General features: G+C 38.3%; 3 protein-coding genes across 7 annotated transcripts; all 3 read left to right on the top strand.

Moving 5' to 3' along the window:
• The first annotated feature begins 425 nt into the window (after nt 1-425).
• LOC145729451 (uncharacterized) lies at nt 426-1,497 on the top strand. 2 transcript variants are annotated; one of them, XM_081980223.1, is made up of 3 exons: nt 426-506; nt 564-731; nt 793-1,497. In XM_081980223.1, the coding sequence occupies exons 1-3, from the start codon at nt 477-479 to the stop codon at nt 1,018-1,020; spliced, it is 426 nt and encodes a 141-aa protein (XP_081836349.1). In that variant the 5' UTR covers nt 426-476; the 3' UTR covers nt 1,021-1,497. The 2 variants fall into 2 exon arrangements, with proteins under 2 accessions (XP_081836349.1, XP_081836348.1); XM_081980222.1 differs by having other exon boundaries at nt 564-737.
• A 2,142-nt stretch (nt 1,498-3,639) lies between these two features.
• Nucleotides 3,640-7,230, top strand: LOC145729007 (uncharacterized). Of its 4 annotated transcripts, none has more exons than XM_081979611.1 (4): nt 3,640-3,867; nt 6,483-6,542; nt 6,600-6,761; nt 6,823-7,230. In XM_081979611.1, exons 2-4 carry the CDS (start codon nt 6,513-6,515, stop codon nt 7,048-7,050), a joined length of 420 nt encoding a protein of 139 aa, XP_081835737.1. In that variant the 5' UTR covers nt 3,640-3,867; nt 6,483-6,512; the 3' UTR covers nt 7,051-7,230. The 4 variants fall into 4 exon arrangements, with proteins under 4 accessions (XP_081835737.1, XP_081835733.1, XP_081835735.1 ...); XM_081979607.1 differs by having other exon boundaries at nt 6,464-6,542; XM_081979609.1 differs by lacking the exon at nt 3,640-3,867 and adding an exon at nt 4,118-4,704.
• Nucleotides 7,231-13,930: 6,700 nt separating this feature from the next.
• Nucleotides 13,931-16,059, top strand: LOC145729315 (uncharacterized). Its single transcript, XM_081980024.1, has 2 exons — nt 13,931-14,725; nt 16,051-16,059. Exons 1-2 carry the CDS (start codon nt 13,931-13,933, stop codon nt 16,057-16,059), a joined length of 804 nt encoding a protein of 267 aa, XP_081836150.1.
• The last annotated feature ends 501 nt before the right edge of the window (nt 16,060-16,560 follow it).

Below are 16,560 nucleotides of genomic sequence, written 5' to 3'. Positions count from 1 at the left end.
AAAATAAAATTTCAACAATTCTGAGCTAAAGGGGTAGTTTCAGTTGACCGGTTGCCATGTTAATGGCACCAGTTTGTTACCTAACCTTCTAATGGTTTGAATTTTTGCATTCGCTTTGAGAAAACATTGAGCTAGGGAATGACTATCTCAGTTTTTTCTCTTTTTGGCCCTAACATTTCGAAAAATGCGTAATTGGCTTGTAACTTACCGGCTGTATACGGCATTTATGGTTATGGAGCTTTTTAGAGAAATAAGGGACAAAACTAAAAAAACTGAACTTTCCGTATCCTAGAATAGGTACCTACTTACATGATTACAAAAATCCATTTTGAGGTTGCGCTATTAACTTTGTGGTGTATTCTGTAAATACACCACAAAGTTAAACACTTATGTTATATACCTAATAGATTTTGATTAATTATATTTTATTTATTTCAGTAACCAAATTATTTTCGGAACACCAAAAACCTACGACGATGGCGAGTTCCATTGACATTTGGAAGAAGGTAATTCAAAAAATTGGATTAAATATAAACTTAATACATATTTGGTATTTAATACAGGTTCTACTTGTCCTTGGATATGTGATAATGGGTTTAATGAGTTTAACACTATCGCTCTTGGATTTTTGTGCCGTTCTCAGTGAATATAAAGATGCACGTCCCTTGTACGCAGTCCTCACTTGGTTACTTCTAATTTTAATGATAGTGGTCGAAATCTTATTGGCTGTTGTTAGTGTTAGTTATGAAATATTAATATTGCATGAAAGCAAAACAAATACTACTATTTTAGGTACCTCAAAAGGACTACCTCCACGTCACTGCGAGAAATGTACTAAACTGTGTCACGGTTTTAACAGTTATTGTCAAAAGCGTATATGCTATAATAGTATTGGAATCGGGAATATTGGACTGGACAACGATTACTGTGGCTTCTATGGGTTTGTTCATTTTTGGAAAATTGAATTTATGGGAAAACAACAAAAATGATAGGAACGACTTAGAGATCTTGATCCAATGAGATCTGTTTTCTTCAAGCACATATACCAAATAGTGGGTATTGTGATATGTGTTAATCGTTATTATAGCAACAAAACTCGCTTCTTTTTAACGCAAGAATTTTGTAATATTCTGAAAAATTGGAGGCTAATTGTCTAATTTTGAGTGATTACATACAAATTAGAAAAAAATAATTCCAAACTTTGTCATGCATTAGTAAAGCTTACGTATGTACTGTTCTTGATACTTAATATACTATTACCGGTAATAAGTGTTATAATTTGTCTTATTCTGCAATGAAGATGAACACTGACAAACTAAGTGCAGTAATTTTGTATTGGGTGTATCAGTTATACACATCCGTGATACCTATAGAGATTTGTTTGCTGAATACTTTCAAAATGAAGGAAAAGTTGACTGGCAGAATAATTGCATCTAAACTAGATAAAATAAAGTACCATATATAAAATATATAACAAAGTGTTGACATATTCTTCTGTGGGTAGGTTATTTTAATTACCTAGTTTTCTCTTTTCCTCATCATTAAGTTCCTCGTCCCCAAAAATTTCAACCAATTCCTCCCAATGCTTTTTTTTCAAAACCCGGTTGCTGAAGTCTTCACTAGATAAGTCCCATAAAGATGATCGCTTCTGAATTTCCATTATAAATTGTTCGGTATCAAATTGGCATGATTTTTTTAATGCCATGGCACAAGAAATATCGCAAAAGTGATGCGCTGACACTTTGGCCGTTGTTGTCTGGCCGTTTCCATCCAACCAACACCATCTATTTTGTTGGTCGCAGCGATCCACTGGTCGTGTGCACGTCGCACTGGCTTCCGTTGGCTGTTGCGACCCTCTGGTCGCAGTCGGTAGTACGTGTTCCACCATTTGCTATAATGATATTTATGGTCGCTGCGACCATAAAAAATATCATTAGGGGCGTGCGCGCACTGTGCGACCTGGTGTATGTAGTAGGAGTAGATAGATCATAGTTTATTATGTTACTAGGAGTAGAAAGAAGCGATTATTGTGCTGAGTTCAGAAGATTGTCCGGCCGAAGCGAAGCTGAGGTCGGCAACTGAGCGAAATTACCGCATTCTACTCCTGTGTTACATACACAGTTTTTTTTTCAAGCGTTTTTTTATTTCATATTGCAAAATATCAACAGATTCATTGTGACCACAACCTCATTTCCTTCGCCAAAACGTCAATAAACTCAAAATGTCAATGTCACGCAAACTTATTCATCATGCGTAGAAAATTACAATATTGACATTACTTTTTTACCAGCAACAATGAAAATTCATTATTGTACTAGTAACATAATGTAGTCTTTCTACGCCGGCAGTACACGTCAATAATAAACATATTTTAGACCGCTTGAAAAAAAAATAACTATTTCAATTTTGCCAGTGGGTCCCATCGAACAAGTTACTGAATATTTTTGCAAAAAATATGTACGTCACTGTTTTACCGTAAAATGCATATTAGTTCTGCATTCCTTATTCAACAACTTTTTGGTACGTTTTTTCGTTTTCGAGTAAGAAATAAAAAATTATGCAAAAGTAGCAATAAAATTAATACTAAATGCTCGAAAATTTTTACTAGTTTTTACGAGATACTGCTTATTCCTATCGAATAAAAAATATCTTGAAAAACTAAGTGAATGAAAATTTGAATAATAAACAGAGTCGACGATATAGTATTGATTTTTATTAGTACATTATAATATTTTTTTATTTTTTTCTGAAACATAAAAAGGTTCAACAAAAAGTTACTCGATAGCTTTTCTGTTCTAAATTAAATGGGGAGTTCAGAACTGATTTGCATTTTATGGAATAATGGTGGCGTACATTTTTTTTTGCAAAAATATTCAGAAACTCGTTTGATTGGACACCACTGGCAAAATTAAAACATATCTTAAAATGGTATATCTTGAAAAACGTGTTTTATCGTGGACAGTTGACACCTTCAAAGTTTCATGAAAATATCTGCAGCCGTTTTGAAAAAATAAATTATTTTACTTTTTTTAACTTCAACACCCTGTTATTTTTTATATTATATATAAAACATATATTATATTATTTTTTTAAGTTTAAACAAACTCTAAAATTTGACGCATTTATCGTGAAACACACTGTATATCAAACCTGACAAGAATTAACTAAATAAACAACTATTTTTTTTTAAACTGTTAACCGTACAAACCTTGAATTTTTGCACTAAATAAAAACTCGGAAATAAGACAAATAAAATATAACATACAAAACCCCGCGCATTCAAGAAAATGGGGATACAAATTCGGAGGTTAAACTGAGTTATAGAATTTGAAAAAAATAATTTTGTACTTTTTTATTCTAGTTTTTTAAAGCTTTTTAAAGCAAGCTGAAATAGCTTTTAAAAAAATATTTTATTAAAATTTTCTTCCGGAGAAATTATTTACACATTTATTTAATTAATACACTATTTATAAAGTGCATTGTGAGTATAGCACCGTCAAATAGTTTATGACAGGAAGGTTTATGAAATTGTAATCAATATCAATATAGCCCATATCAGTCTATATCAATGAATTTTTTCAAATATACTTATCGGTTTCTGACTATTACGAACTTTCTGTAGTAGAAGATAGTATTCAGTATAACATAACGCATTACTAAACTTTACTAAAAATGTGCATCTATTTATCAGGTTTTACTCAAAAAGTGCAAGTTTTACCAATGAAGAAACAATCTGTTGCATATGACAAAATTTTGCTATTTTTTCTGTATATCAATGTATATAACTTGATGTGTATATCAAAAAGTTATGTTAGTAGTGGTGCACTTAAAACTTGATATTATAGGTGGATTGAATATTTGCAAAAAGTGAGTAATACAAAAATTTGTTATTTAAAAAAACATTTTTAAAAATTATCAAGTCTTGATAAGATTTTATCAATACTTGGTTCAAGATAGCATTATTACTGTTTTATATATTTTAAAAATTACCGATAATGTTGAAAAATACTGTAGTTTGTCAAAAAAGCTCTGTTTTCTTGACAAATCACAAACCTCAACGTCAAAGGCGCCACCGCAGTTATAAGCTATTGGCGTTTCAAGTTAAGATCGCAGAGCCAGTTGAACTAAAATCGGGTAACCCATTCCTAACCTAACACTGTGAATAATATAACACTGTCACTTCATATTTATGAAACCAGTGCTAAATTCCGAACCAAAATCAACGTAAACAAACGTAGAAATGACAGCTGGAATGCCCGAAATTGTTTTCAAAACTGATCACCAGAGGGAGTATCTCTTATCTTGAAACGCCAATAGCAATGAAAGCAAGAAAAAACAAAAGGAGTGAAAACAGATGACAAAAGTGGTTTTGGCATATTGCGGCCAGAAATTTCCTGTCGTCACTATACAGATACTTGTTCTATTTACTCAATAGGTTTTGGTTTGGTGGGTTTCAAATGTCAAATAAAAATTTCAAAAGAGCGACTAGAATTAATTTATATTCGAGTTGGTCAGGTGACCTCTTATCAGGTAACTAGAATATGTTCCATGTGATCATCTTTTACTACTCTCACTCTCTGTCATTTTAACTCATGCAAAAACGTAGTTGAGTTTTGTTGGTTAAAACTGCGCTTAACTTCATCATTTCCCGCTCAATTTGTGCCACGTTCATTTCGTCTTCAGTTTTAGAAATACTCCTGACCGGTAAGACAATAATTTTATTTGTGTTGTGTATTTATCCATAATATCTTAGAAACAAAATGATAACTATGCCCATAATAACCGGAGCAATATTAGGCGGGCGTCGCAGGCGTCCCGCAGTTCTCATTATGTGAAGGTTATGTTAAAGCCGATCGTCCCGACCGACGTATTGGGGGCACCCTACGCTAAATTTTAATTTTACTGTGATATTGTACAAATTACCTGCAACAGCTATAACAACCTAGCCTAGATAGAGTCTAGTCTGTCCCTAAATACGTCGGTGCAATGCACATTTAATTGTTAAAATGTTGCACATCGTTGTGTATTTAATCATCAGTGGTTTGTCTAAGAACTAATGGTACATATGACAATTTTCTTGAATATTTTGATTTTTGGAACACTTCACAGTGATTTATAAATTTAGAACAATAACAGTTGGAGTTATAGAAACGACAACTAGTTATTAAGCACAACCAGGTGTCCGTATTCAGATTAGTATCGTTTACCATTTTATGCGTCTTTTAAAGAAAAACTGTTAATAACACCGCCTTGAAATAGTTATTTTCCTAACAAGTGCAGAAAGTGATACTTTCCCGCACGCTACGGTAATAGTATATTACGTAACTAGTGCTGTAAGAAGCATTTTACGCACGATATGGAAAAAGTTACTAACGAAGCCGCGTAGCGGCTAGTGTGTAATTCCATGAGTGCGTAAAATGCCTTAGAGCACATTTGACGTACTATACTTTACCTACGACCAAATGGAAAGTCCTGTTTTCGCAATTCATATAATTCTGAGTAACTTTTCATTAAAAAAGTATATTTTCAACGTATTGACATAATATTTGTACTAATCATAGGTATTATGCCACTAAAGAAAAAAATAATAACGTAATAAAATAAATTCACAAATCATATTACTTCAATAATTATTAGTGTTGTTCTTAAAATAATTATTTATGGTGACATTACAGTTATTAAGAAGAAAGGGAAAACTTTCAGTAATATTACTTGATGTGTTTGCTATTGCAGATAATATTCTAGACGAAGTGGTAGTTACTTAAAACTGTATGAACAATGCATTACACGATGATGTCCATCTAATATACTCAATTTTTACAGCATTAGAGCGATAGTTTGTGGCCCATCTTAAAACTGTGCGCTTTTTTACAGCTGTGCGCTTTTTTTACAGCTGTGCGTTTTTTTACAACTGTGTGTAATGAGGTTCATTACGTAACGGAAAACTATGCGTAAATAGCTATTTACATTGAGGTCGTAGGTAAAGTATTTTTACCGCAGGATTTTAGTTTATTGGTATATTATTATAGTTTAAATATGCGCTATATTTAGTTACTTTTTCACATGTTTAGTTTAAGTGACTTTTTAAGAACCACTTGTTACCGTATTACCACTTAAATAACTGTTTTGCCTGAGTAGTATTGTAGTGATCGTAAAAAAAATATTTTGACAACGTCTACAAACTAAACTGACAACCCACCTGTAAGAAATTCACGTGACTGGTTTCCTATTGTAACCCCTTCATCTACATATAGCATGACATAAACACTAATAAATGCTAATGTTTGCATTGTAGTTTTCTGCAGGATCGTAGGAAAAATATTGTACCTAATACGTGGGGAAAGTGTCTTTTACGCACTCGATAGCAGACCGAGTAGGAAAATCACTATTTCAACAATTCTCTGTTAAAGGGGTAGACTTCATACCTAATAGATTTTGAGCAGTTATATTTTATTTATTTCAGAAAACCAAATTATTTTCAGAACACCGAAAACCAAGTGAGATTGACTAAGATGGCGGGTTCCATTGAAATTTGGAAAAAGGTAATACAAAAAATCTAACCGAATTTAAATTTAATAGATATTTTGTATTTAATACAGATTCCATTTGTCCTTGGATATATGATAATGGGTTTAATGGGTTTAGCACTAACGGTCTTCGATATTTGTGCCGTTCGCAAAGAAGATAAAGATGCACGTCCCTTGTACGCAGCCCTTACTTGGATTCTTATAATTTTAAAGATAGTGGTCGATTTGATTCTGGTTAGTGTTAATTATGAAAAATTAATGTTGCATGTAAGTCAAGCAAATACTACTATTTCAGGTTACTCAAAAGAACTACTTGTACGTCATTCCAAGAAATGTACTAAACTGTTTCACGATGTTAATAGTTATAGTCAAAAGCGTATATGCAATAATAGTATTGGAATCGGAGATATTGGACTGGACAACGATTACTGTGGCTTCTATGGGTTTGTTCATTTTCGGAAAATTTAATTTCTGGGAAAATAACAAAAATGAAAGCAACGACTTAGAGATCTTGATCCAATGAGATAATCGTTATTATAGCAACAAGATTCGTTTCCTTTTTGAAGCGACAATTTTGTAATACTCTGAAAAACTTGAATGTTCTTACTTTATTTAATTAAGGATTACAATTAAATAATTAAACACACAAAACTATGTGCAGTAATTTTGTATCGAGTGTATCAATTAAACATAGTCACTATGGTTCAACGGGTTGTCAATCAAAAAAAATCCTTTTTATCATTTGTAATTAGAAGTACTCATAATAGTTATTTATGTATTAAGCGCGCTTACCATGACTTTTATGCTCTGAGAATGAATCATTCGACAGCATAAAAGTCACATTGTGCGCGTAATACATACAATATTTTTACATACAAAAATAGTTATTTGTATACCTAGGCCGTAAAATGCTATTTTTTCGGCCGAAAGAAAGTTTCGCATTCGATGCCGTCTTACGACCCGGAACAACAATCTTGAGAACGAAATAAATATTTCACGGCCCAGGTTTATACAAAACGTTTTGTTAGATATCCACTTAGAAATTCTTAATTTTTGATAAATAATATGAATACGGTCTAACAATCACGGTGACGTTTATTGTTAAGTTGGCTGTTTGTGCTTTGTTGATGTGACGTTAAATAATACTGTCATTCTCAGAGGGAAGAAAACTCAGGAATCCACAGGTAACCCACTTTATTTGAATAAATGAAACAACAGATCAAATCTTACCCCCAGATCGCCAAGATCGCGAAGAACATGATGGGGGATGCTGGATAGAGAAGGCGGTAGGGTTCACGGAGGGCGAACGCTTTAGCGGGGATGAATGAACCTTAGACTCTTGCCCGAAGGCATTCACCGGGCAGGTAAAGACGTTGTGGTGTTAGCAAAGGGAGGTAAGTAGGTACGGCAACTGTTGCTGCTTTCCCACACTATTTCGTTTGCTAGGGATGATACTCGGGTGTGGCACTTGGTCACCTAATGCTCCACGTTTACGTTACACAAGAGGCGTACCCAGACTAACCTAGAGATCAGGAATCTGTACGTGCTTTTGAAGCTGTATTTATATCCATATCATGACCTCTATTCGCCGATCTTGTTTACATTGATATTGTACTGGAGGAGACTGAGGTAAGATTTGGTGCAGAGATTTTGGAACAGAACATAGTGTAATTTCTATGTTACATGTCCCTCCCCTGAAAAGTGTTCGCACCAAACACTAAAACATCCCAACTGTACAAATTTATACAAGCTTACATGGTACAAGGTGGGTTAATGTGGTCGAACGAATCTTTTATTTATATAAAAAATACAAGTAAACAATTCATTATGCTACGCTCCTAAGGGGTTGTTCTATTAAGTCTGGATGTTTTAGCAGCTTTACCCGCTACTCAGTTCACGGGTAACAAAGCTCCCTGCCAGTCGATCCCCTCGGTATCGCCATCTATCTAAGTGTCTGACCTTCTCGCTGGCTGGTGTTTACCCAGGTCCCGTATTTTGTTCTGTTTGCTAGATGGGGTTCCTGTCGTTAGGTCGTGGCGGTCACTATGCCTTTCCCTGACCACCTGGGGCAAACCTTGTTTACCTGAAGTTCCACGGCACGACAGACTTTGATTCAGTGACGCGTTCAGCAACCGTTTCGTAATTGTTATTGTTGACTGTCAGTTAGAGACTTGAGCGTTCATCAGATAGTCGCAAAACTCTAGTCCACACCTTTACGTTAATTTATTAACAGTATTGTTACATTTCTGCCTCTCTTTATTTGTGGACATTAATACCCACAATTTGGTGACCCCGACGTGATAGTGGAGGCATTAGGATCAACTGAGGAGCGACATACTGTGAGGACACCAGGAAGTCTACTCCCAGGATTCAGAGATGAACGGAAACGTCCCAACCAACGAAGGCGCTGCGCCTGTATTCGCCGCCAGTAATGTTAAAATCCCGCCATTTTGGAGAGACGTACCAGATATCTGGTTTGTTCAGATAGAGTCTTCGTTCTTAATCGCAAAGATTACCAAGGATGAAATTAAGTACCATCTTTTAATTGCTAACCTCGATACCACTGTTCTTCCTTTCATAGCGGGCATTTTGCGAAATCCACCTAACACTCACAAGTACGAAGCGGTTAAAAATAGAATTCTAGCTTCATTTGGATAATCTAACCAAGTCAAGATCCGACGACTGCTCAAAGGTCAACTTTTCGGGGATCAGAAACTATCGCACTTTTTGCAGCATTTGAAGAACTTGGCTGGTAACGTCTGTACTAATAATGATCTTCTCTCTGTATTTTGATCGCTAGTCCGAAAGATGAACTAGATAAGCTAGCAGTTCTTGCCGATAGGCTTGTAGATCTCGACCAGCCAAGTTCAGCAATGTTTGCCACTGCTGCATTAACCTCGAAAGTTGATCGCCTCTTCAAAGAAGCGCCACGTAAACCTTCAGCAAGGCGCCCTTATAGAGCCAGTTCTCCGTTTAGAAAGCCAGGTTTTCTAATAAAAACATCTTTCAAATTCTAATATTCGTTTTTCTCATCATCAGTTTGGCACAAGAGCAAGAAGATGCGAGAAGCCCTGTTCCTGGAAACTTCACGTGTCCAACAAGCAACAGGAAAACTAATTGCATCGCTTCATGTTACGACGGTTGGTGGTGGTGATGCAGTTCAAATTAACCATCGTCTGCCATTTTTGATTGATACTGGATCGGCTGCTTCTGTTCTTCCAAAATCAATGACAAGACAGAAATTTCCTTCAACCTCAAAATTCAAATTGTATGCTGCTAACAATACAATCATTGACACTTTTGGAGAAAAGCTTTTGACACTGGACCTCAACCTTCGTCGTTCATTCAAGTGGGTATTCATAATTGCTAATGTTTCTCAAGCTATTACAGGAAGCTGACTTCATCGAACATTTTGGACTGTTGATAGCCCTTAGAAATAGAAGGCTATTGACAGTTCCACCAAACTTGGATGTCCAGCTGGCACCTCCCATTCTCGGATTTCCAGCATTCTTACTGTTGGGAATGACTCTGTTATTCAAAATCTTTTAAACGAGTATATAGATATCACCAGACCTTCAACCTTGGGCTCAAATCCAAAACACAACGTCCAACATTTCATTACAACCGAAGGTGGTCCTATTGCAGAGAGACCACGCCGCCTAACTCCTGAAAAACTCAAGATTGCCAAAGCAGAGTTTGAATTTATGGTCGAACAAGGGATTTGCACTCCTTCCAGTAGTGAGTGGGCAAGTCCATTGCACATGGTGCCAAAGAAAACAGGGGACTGGAGACCTTGTGAAGATTACCGAAGCTAAACAACATGACAGTACCAGATAAATTTTTGACTTTTGGTCTATGCAATGCTCCTCAAACTTTCCAACGTTTTCTGAATGAAGTTTTGCGTGGTTTAGGTTTTGTTTATTGTTATATTGATCTTAATAGCTTCAACAAATCGCAAGCAGCATCTACAGCACCTCAGGCAAGTTTTTCAGAGACACCGTGATTATAGAATCATTATTAATGTGGATAAATCACATTTCATCAAGAACTAAATCACTTATTTGGGCTACCTTTTTATTAAGATGAACTTATTTTTTGGCCGCTAATTGTATACATGCATTTACCATAAAAAACCGCATACAAAAATAAAAATCGACGTGAAAGAGCGTATTTCCAAAAAACAAAACCCTTAATTTTAAATAAATTTGTACCAACCTGCGCTTCCTGCAGTGCACCACTGTATATGAGAACTGTGATTACTAGCGCCCCTGTAGACCAGGTAAAAATGAGCAACCAGGAGCTGCTTGTTTCTGGATTAGGTACCGTTATGGTCGATGAACTTTTTGGTACCGCATGGGCGAGCGCCATTATGGCCGGTCTTCTAAGGAGTAGGTATTACAGCTACGGACAAGGTGATGTTCCATAAAAACATGAAGGAGTGATTTCCGCTGTGCACCCCGACAATGTTGGTTGTTGGGATTTTTTCCCAATTTTCTTCTAACGCCTGCCTCAGCGTTTTTTTCGGAAGACATATTAAAATGTGGTAGGTTTGTTGTCCAATTGCTGTTCAGGCATTCAGAAAAATTGTGAAAGGTAGGTAGATATGCATGGTTATTCGTAGGATTTAGTACAAATGGTTTTAGGAGGCCGATGACTTGTCGGATTTGCAAAAAAAGCGTTTTTGGATCATGGTTTCTTCGTTCACATTTAGCTGACATTGGCAAGGTAGTTTTATTTTCAATACCCCTGGTAGATTTAGTATCTGATTTTGTAGGTTAGAAGTATCTTGGGGGCACATTATCGTTGTGTTAGGTTTAGGGTGTGTCAGCAAGAATTCTTCTGACCCGACTTCTGAAATAATCATGAGGCTTGACTGGTGGCAGTGCATTGGGCAGTGTTATGCAATGTCTTTAACCGAAGCCCCATGGAACAATTTGCGTGCACAGGAGGGGCCTTGTGTTTGATCTCCCCAGAATCTGGGTAAGTAGCACAGCCTATTCTGGTATGGTTTACATTCGTGGAGTTAATTCCTTTAGTACTGTTCGGGATCCTGTGGTGGCTACTGCCATCATTAATGGTTAAGGTCTAATTGTGCACGTAAGACTTTCCCATGCCAATGGAGACGTCGCCACTGACTGCCCCGCAAGATTAGTGGGATTTTTTCATGCACCACCAGCAGCCTTCAGAGAATGTTCATTCACTGATGGGTAAACGGAAGTATGATGACAACTGTTGGATTGATATGGCAAGTTCAAACCCATTTTTCTTTATTTCCTTCCCTCTTTTTCTCAAATCTGATAGTAGTGTCTCTGGTTTTATTACTGCCATGGGGATTTATTTTTGCCTTCACTCTTGGGGTGCTGCCTGGCTTCGCATTATTCTCAGTAGAAGAATATTTTTGGTAGCTGTTCCCAGATTTGCTTTCATGTTGGTTTTGGACACCCATTTATTCCCTAGCTGTTCTTTATTCAGGAGTTCCTCCAAACTGTGAATCCTGGTTTCCGTTGTCCTTATTGCCCGATTTGTATTTTCTTGGCACCATTTTTGTTCCTCCGAGAGTAAACTTAATGACTTCAGGGCCTTCCCCATACCGTCGCGGAGGGCCGTTATATGGGCCTCCAGTTTACTTTCTTTCATGGACATGGAGTCCATTTTTTCTTGTGTTGCGACACAGAACAATATTTCACCCAGGTGAAAACGTGCGTTTTGCTCTTAGTGATTTTGGTGGTTCCTCATCTGAGTACCAATTTGTCCTGTACAACCTCATTTCTTCATCTATTGCATCCCCCAAGTCTCTCAAATGTTTCCTCCTAGCTTGACAGATGGAGCTCTGGTTACCCTTGATGCAGTTTTCCAGGTAGCTTCTTCTTGGTGCCGGGTTTACTTTCGGTTCTGACCAGGGTATCACATAGGTTAACTTAACGGGATAGTGCTTTCGTAAATGATTGTACTTGGGGGGGGGGTTGTACTTTGGGAGTTTGCCGAGCAGTACCTGGAGAAACGTCCTGCCTTAGTATTATCTACGAGGATTTCGATGCCCTGTGTCCTTCGTCATCGCTCACTTCTTGCTCTTCTGCTATTTCCCCTAGTGTCCATTCGTCGTAGAATGGTAGTAATCTGGCTATGTGCACCACATCTGTTTTTCTACCACCCTCTTTCTTTACTTCGTAATTTACCTCGCTTACTTTTTTCGTAATCCTGTACGGCCCAAACCACTTTTTTTGTCTCCAACTTCATACTATCCTTCTCTATGTTTGTTATCGTACAACTCCTTATCCTTTACTTGTTTCTTCTGTATGTTATCTACGGCTAGTGCTCTTATTAGTAACGCTTTTTCCCTTAGTTCCTTGACATTTGAGCTTGCTTCATTGTCTAGAAGTGCTGCGTCTAAAGGTAGGGTTGGGCTTCTTACAAATATTAGTTCAAAGGGCGGGAATTGCGTAGTCTCTTGCTTTGCCGTGTTGTAGGCGAACGTGACAAAGGATAGGTATGAATACCAGTCAGTTTGTTCCGTGTTACAATATAGGGACATCATGTCGGCTAGTGTTTTGTTTAGCCTTTCCGTAGGGCCATTGCATGACCATGTGATAAGCCGTGGTAAAGGTGCTTTGAATACTTATTATTTGCTGTAACTCTTGCACTATTTCTGACTAGAACACCTTTCTAGTCTGTCTATTCTTACTTGTTCCTGCAGATACTCGCATTTACTGGGTTTTAGCGTAAGGTTAGCCTCTCTCATTCTCGTAGAAATTACACTATGTTCCGTTACCAAATCCTATCCCGGTCTCCCCTAGTACAATGTCAATGTAAACAAGATCTACGAATTGAGGTCATGATTTGGGTATAAATACAGATTCAAAAGCACGTACAGATCACTGATCTCTGGGTTAGTCTGGGTGCGCCTCTTGTGTAACGTAAACGTGGAGCATTAGGTGACCAAGTGCCACACCCGAGTATCAGCCCTAGCAAAGAAAATAGTGTGGGCGAGCAGCAAGAGTTGCCGTACCTACTTACCTCCCTTTTCTAGTACCACAACGTCTTCTCTGTCCAGCATCCCCCATCATGATCGACGCCGTCTTGAAAATCTGGGGGTAAGGACATTGTAACTGTTGTCTTTTCTTAAATTTCTTAAATAAAGTGGGTTATCTGTAGATTCCTCTGTTTTCTTCCCTCTGGACTACCCCTTAACGTGACAAGGTTAGCGTTTTCTTCGCCATGTTAATTGTTGCTTTTGTATCTTCCAAGAATTCCATACCCAAGATGAGTGGCTGTGGTGCTCATAATTGTGCTGGCTCATAATTACCTACGGGGCCATAGTGTGGTGGCCCTGTGTTGAGAAAAGTTCAGCAACCGCTCAACTGGACAAAGTTCAAAGAGCGGCTTGTCTGGCGGTGACAGGGGCAATGAGGAGCACTCCCTCTAGGGCCCTGGAGGTGATGTTAAACTTCATGCCCCTCGAACTGTGCGTGAGAATGGAGGCCACGCGCGCAGCTTACAGGCTGCACGTGGGCGGCCAACTACAAGCCTGCTCATTTGGGCACGGCAGGATATGGGACTGGGCCACAGACCAGTGTTCGGTCCTACTGATGCCAGGCGATCATCAGATCTCCAAGCTCGTGCCCTCAAATCTCTTCAAAGTCATAGTTCCTGATAGAGAAGAGTGGGGGGCCGATTACGGACCGGAATTCCTCCGGAATAGCGACGTCTGGTACACAGATGGATCGTTGCTAGCAGGACGCGCGAGGGCCGGCGTTTTTGCCGGCTCCAGACGCTTGTCACAGAGTATCGCTCTCGGTAGTTACACTACAGTCTTTCAGGCTGAAGTATATGCCATCCTTGTCTGCGGGCGGGTTCTCCTATCCGACCCGAAAAGGGATGACAGAACAGTCATCTGCTCCGACAGTAAGGCTGCCATCAGGGCCATTGAGGGCGATGAGGTGCGGTCCAAGCTGGTAATGGAGTGTAAAAGTACCATGGAGGCCCTCTCTCGGGGCGGCGGGGTATACCTCGCGTGGGTGCCGGGACACACGGGTGTCTCCGTCAACATGGAGGCTGACAGACTTGCCGGGCTTGGAACTAGGGAACCGCTCTCGGGACCTGAACCTAGTGTGGGGATCTCCTATAGCACGGCAGTCCGCTCAATAGAAGGCATGGCTGTCTTTCTTCTTTTTTATCACTTTCTTCTGGTTCTTGGCTCCGTGAGTCCCCTACACTTGAGCTTCTGGTTTAAACAGACTGTCGGTCTTTGCGGATCTCAAATTATACAATTTATTCATTCCCTTTTTTTTTGTTTGTCGTTAACTGCGTCTGCAAAACGGGGATGGGTATGACGTTGGTATGACGTTGTGGTACTAGCAATGGGAGGTAAGTAGGTACGGCAAATCTTGCTGCTCGCCCACACTATTTCCTTTGCTAGGGCTGATACTCGGGTGTGTAACTTGGTTACCTAATACTCCACGTTTACGTTACACAAGAGGCGTACCCAGACTAACCATCAGTGATCTATCTGTACGTGCATTTGAAGCTGTATTTATACCCACATCATGGCCTCAAATCGCCGATCTTCTGGTAACGGAACATAGTGTAATTTCTGTTACAATAAGATAAGGAAATTTAAGTGGAAAGGCAAACGACCTTCAATAACTTTATCGGCCAATCTTACAATAAAAATAAAGCCTCATGGAAGATGATTAACTATGAACTTAATAGAAATGTATTGGATAACAACTTGAATGCGGTGGATTGTTAGAGTTTGAAGTTACACTTTGCCACTGTGACTGACGTTTTGTTGGATAACCTTTTTGTGCAGAACCCGGTGAATGATATGCGGGCGTCTGTTAGTCAACACTCTTTCTACTTCCCTTACATAACATATGAAATGGTATTCCATGCCATTACAAAGTTGAAAAATTTTTCGTGTTTAGATATTTATAATTTTAATAACGCGTCAGTCAAAAATACTGAATGTTTCTTGATACCTCTCTTATCACATCTACACAACACTTCTTTAGCCACCTCTGTTTTTCCCACGCAGTTTAGGCGTGCTAAAGTAATTCCTATATTTAAAAAAGGTTCGAAATCTGACTTAAATATCGTAATTACCGTCCGATTTCAATTATTCTTATATTTGGCAAATTATTTGAAATTAACTTAAAGGACTTAGTTCATGATTATTTGCTTGAGGTGCCGTTCTTTTGCACAGAGCAGTTCGGGTTTCTGCCTGGGAGGTCAACGGTGCAAGCGTTGCGCTTCTGTATATCTGTTTAAGGGGCGCGAAAGAGGCGATCAAGTGTGGTTATCTCTTTAAGACGTTTCAAAACCATTTGATTGCGTTGACCACACTCTGCTGTGGGAGAAACTGGCAAAGATCGGTTTTGGTCTTCGAGTCTTATCTGGTGAACCGCACTCAGTTTGTCGAGGCGAATGGAAGACTGTCCTCTGTCTTGCCCCTAAAGACAGGTGTTCCGCAGGGATGAATTTGGAGTCCTCTTTTTTTATAATTTATAATTTAATGATTTTTCAGAGTATGTAATGCCAGCCAATTGTTAACTGTTTGCTGAACCGTTATGTCTAGCGGGGCTACACTCACGGAGCTATTGTTTCGTTCTGGGGAGGTGCAAACGAGAGTCGAGTCTTGGTTTTCTAATAATAAATCAGACTGAAATCACATTCATACTCAAGAGTTGATTCTTCCTACTTCGGACAACGTGTCTAAGGGTAATACTGTCACAGGGGTAGCTGAGTAACACACAATCTTCTCCACAAAATATGTATTGGTCTTTGAACCTTCAAAAAACGCCCAACATGTTTCAAGTGCAAGCAGCTACTCATCATCAGCTTACTAAACAGCATATTAGCTGGCTGTCATTTTATACAAGGGGACAGCAAACCTAGGGTAGTGTTTTGAAAAAATAATTTTTCAGGATAAAACATTTCAAAAAACCCATTTAATGATTGGAATTTGGATTGGAAGTATGACTTTTATGCTCTGAGAATGACGTTTGCTGCGCGACACAAAGTGGAGCGCAGCAAC

Source organism: Ips typographus, linkage group LG5 (genome assembly GCF_016097725.1).
Source record: "Ips typographus isolate SLU linkage group LG5, UJ_Ityp_2.0, whole genome shotgun sequence".
NCBI classification, from domain to species: Eukaryota; Metazoa; Arthropoda; class Insecta; order Coleoptera; family Curculionidae; genus Ips; species Ips typographus.
Note: the sequence above shows the minus strand (reverse complement) of the source record. Positions and strands in the feature narration are given on the sequence as shown.

Bases quoted from the DNA above. Each gene is read 5' to 3' on its own strand.
- LOC145729007 (XM_081979607.1), top strand. From the start codon at position 3,809: ATGTTAGTAGTGGTGCACTTAAAACTTGATATTATAGGTGGATTGAAT. The intron at 6,543-6,599 runs GTAATACAAAAA...TATTTAATACAG, and splicing joins CCATTGAAATTTGGAAAAAG to ATTCCATTTGTCCTTGGATA. The intron at 6,762-6,822 runs GTTAGTGTTAAT...CTACTATTTCAG, and splicing joins TAGTGGTCGATTTGATTCTG to GTTACTCAAAAGAACTACTT.
- LOC145729451 (XM_081980222.1), top strand. From the start codon at position 477: ATGGCGAGTTCCATTGACATTTGGAAGAAG. The intron at 507-563 runs GTAATTCAAAAA...TATTTAATACAG, and splicing joins CCATTGACATTTGGAAGAAG to GTTCTACTTGTCCTTGGATA. The intron at 738-792 runs GTTAGTTATGAA...CTACTATTTTAG, and splicing joins TCTTATTGGCTGTTGTTAGT to GTACCTCAAAAGGACTACCT.
- LOC145729315 (XM_081980024.1), top strand. From the start codon at position 13,931: ATGAGGAGCACTCCCTCTAGGGCCCTGGAGGTGATGTTAAACTTCATG.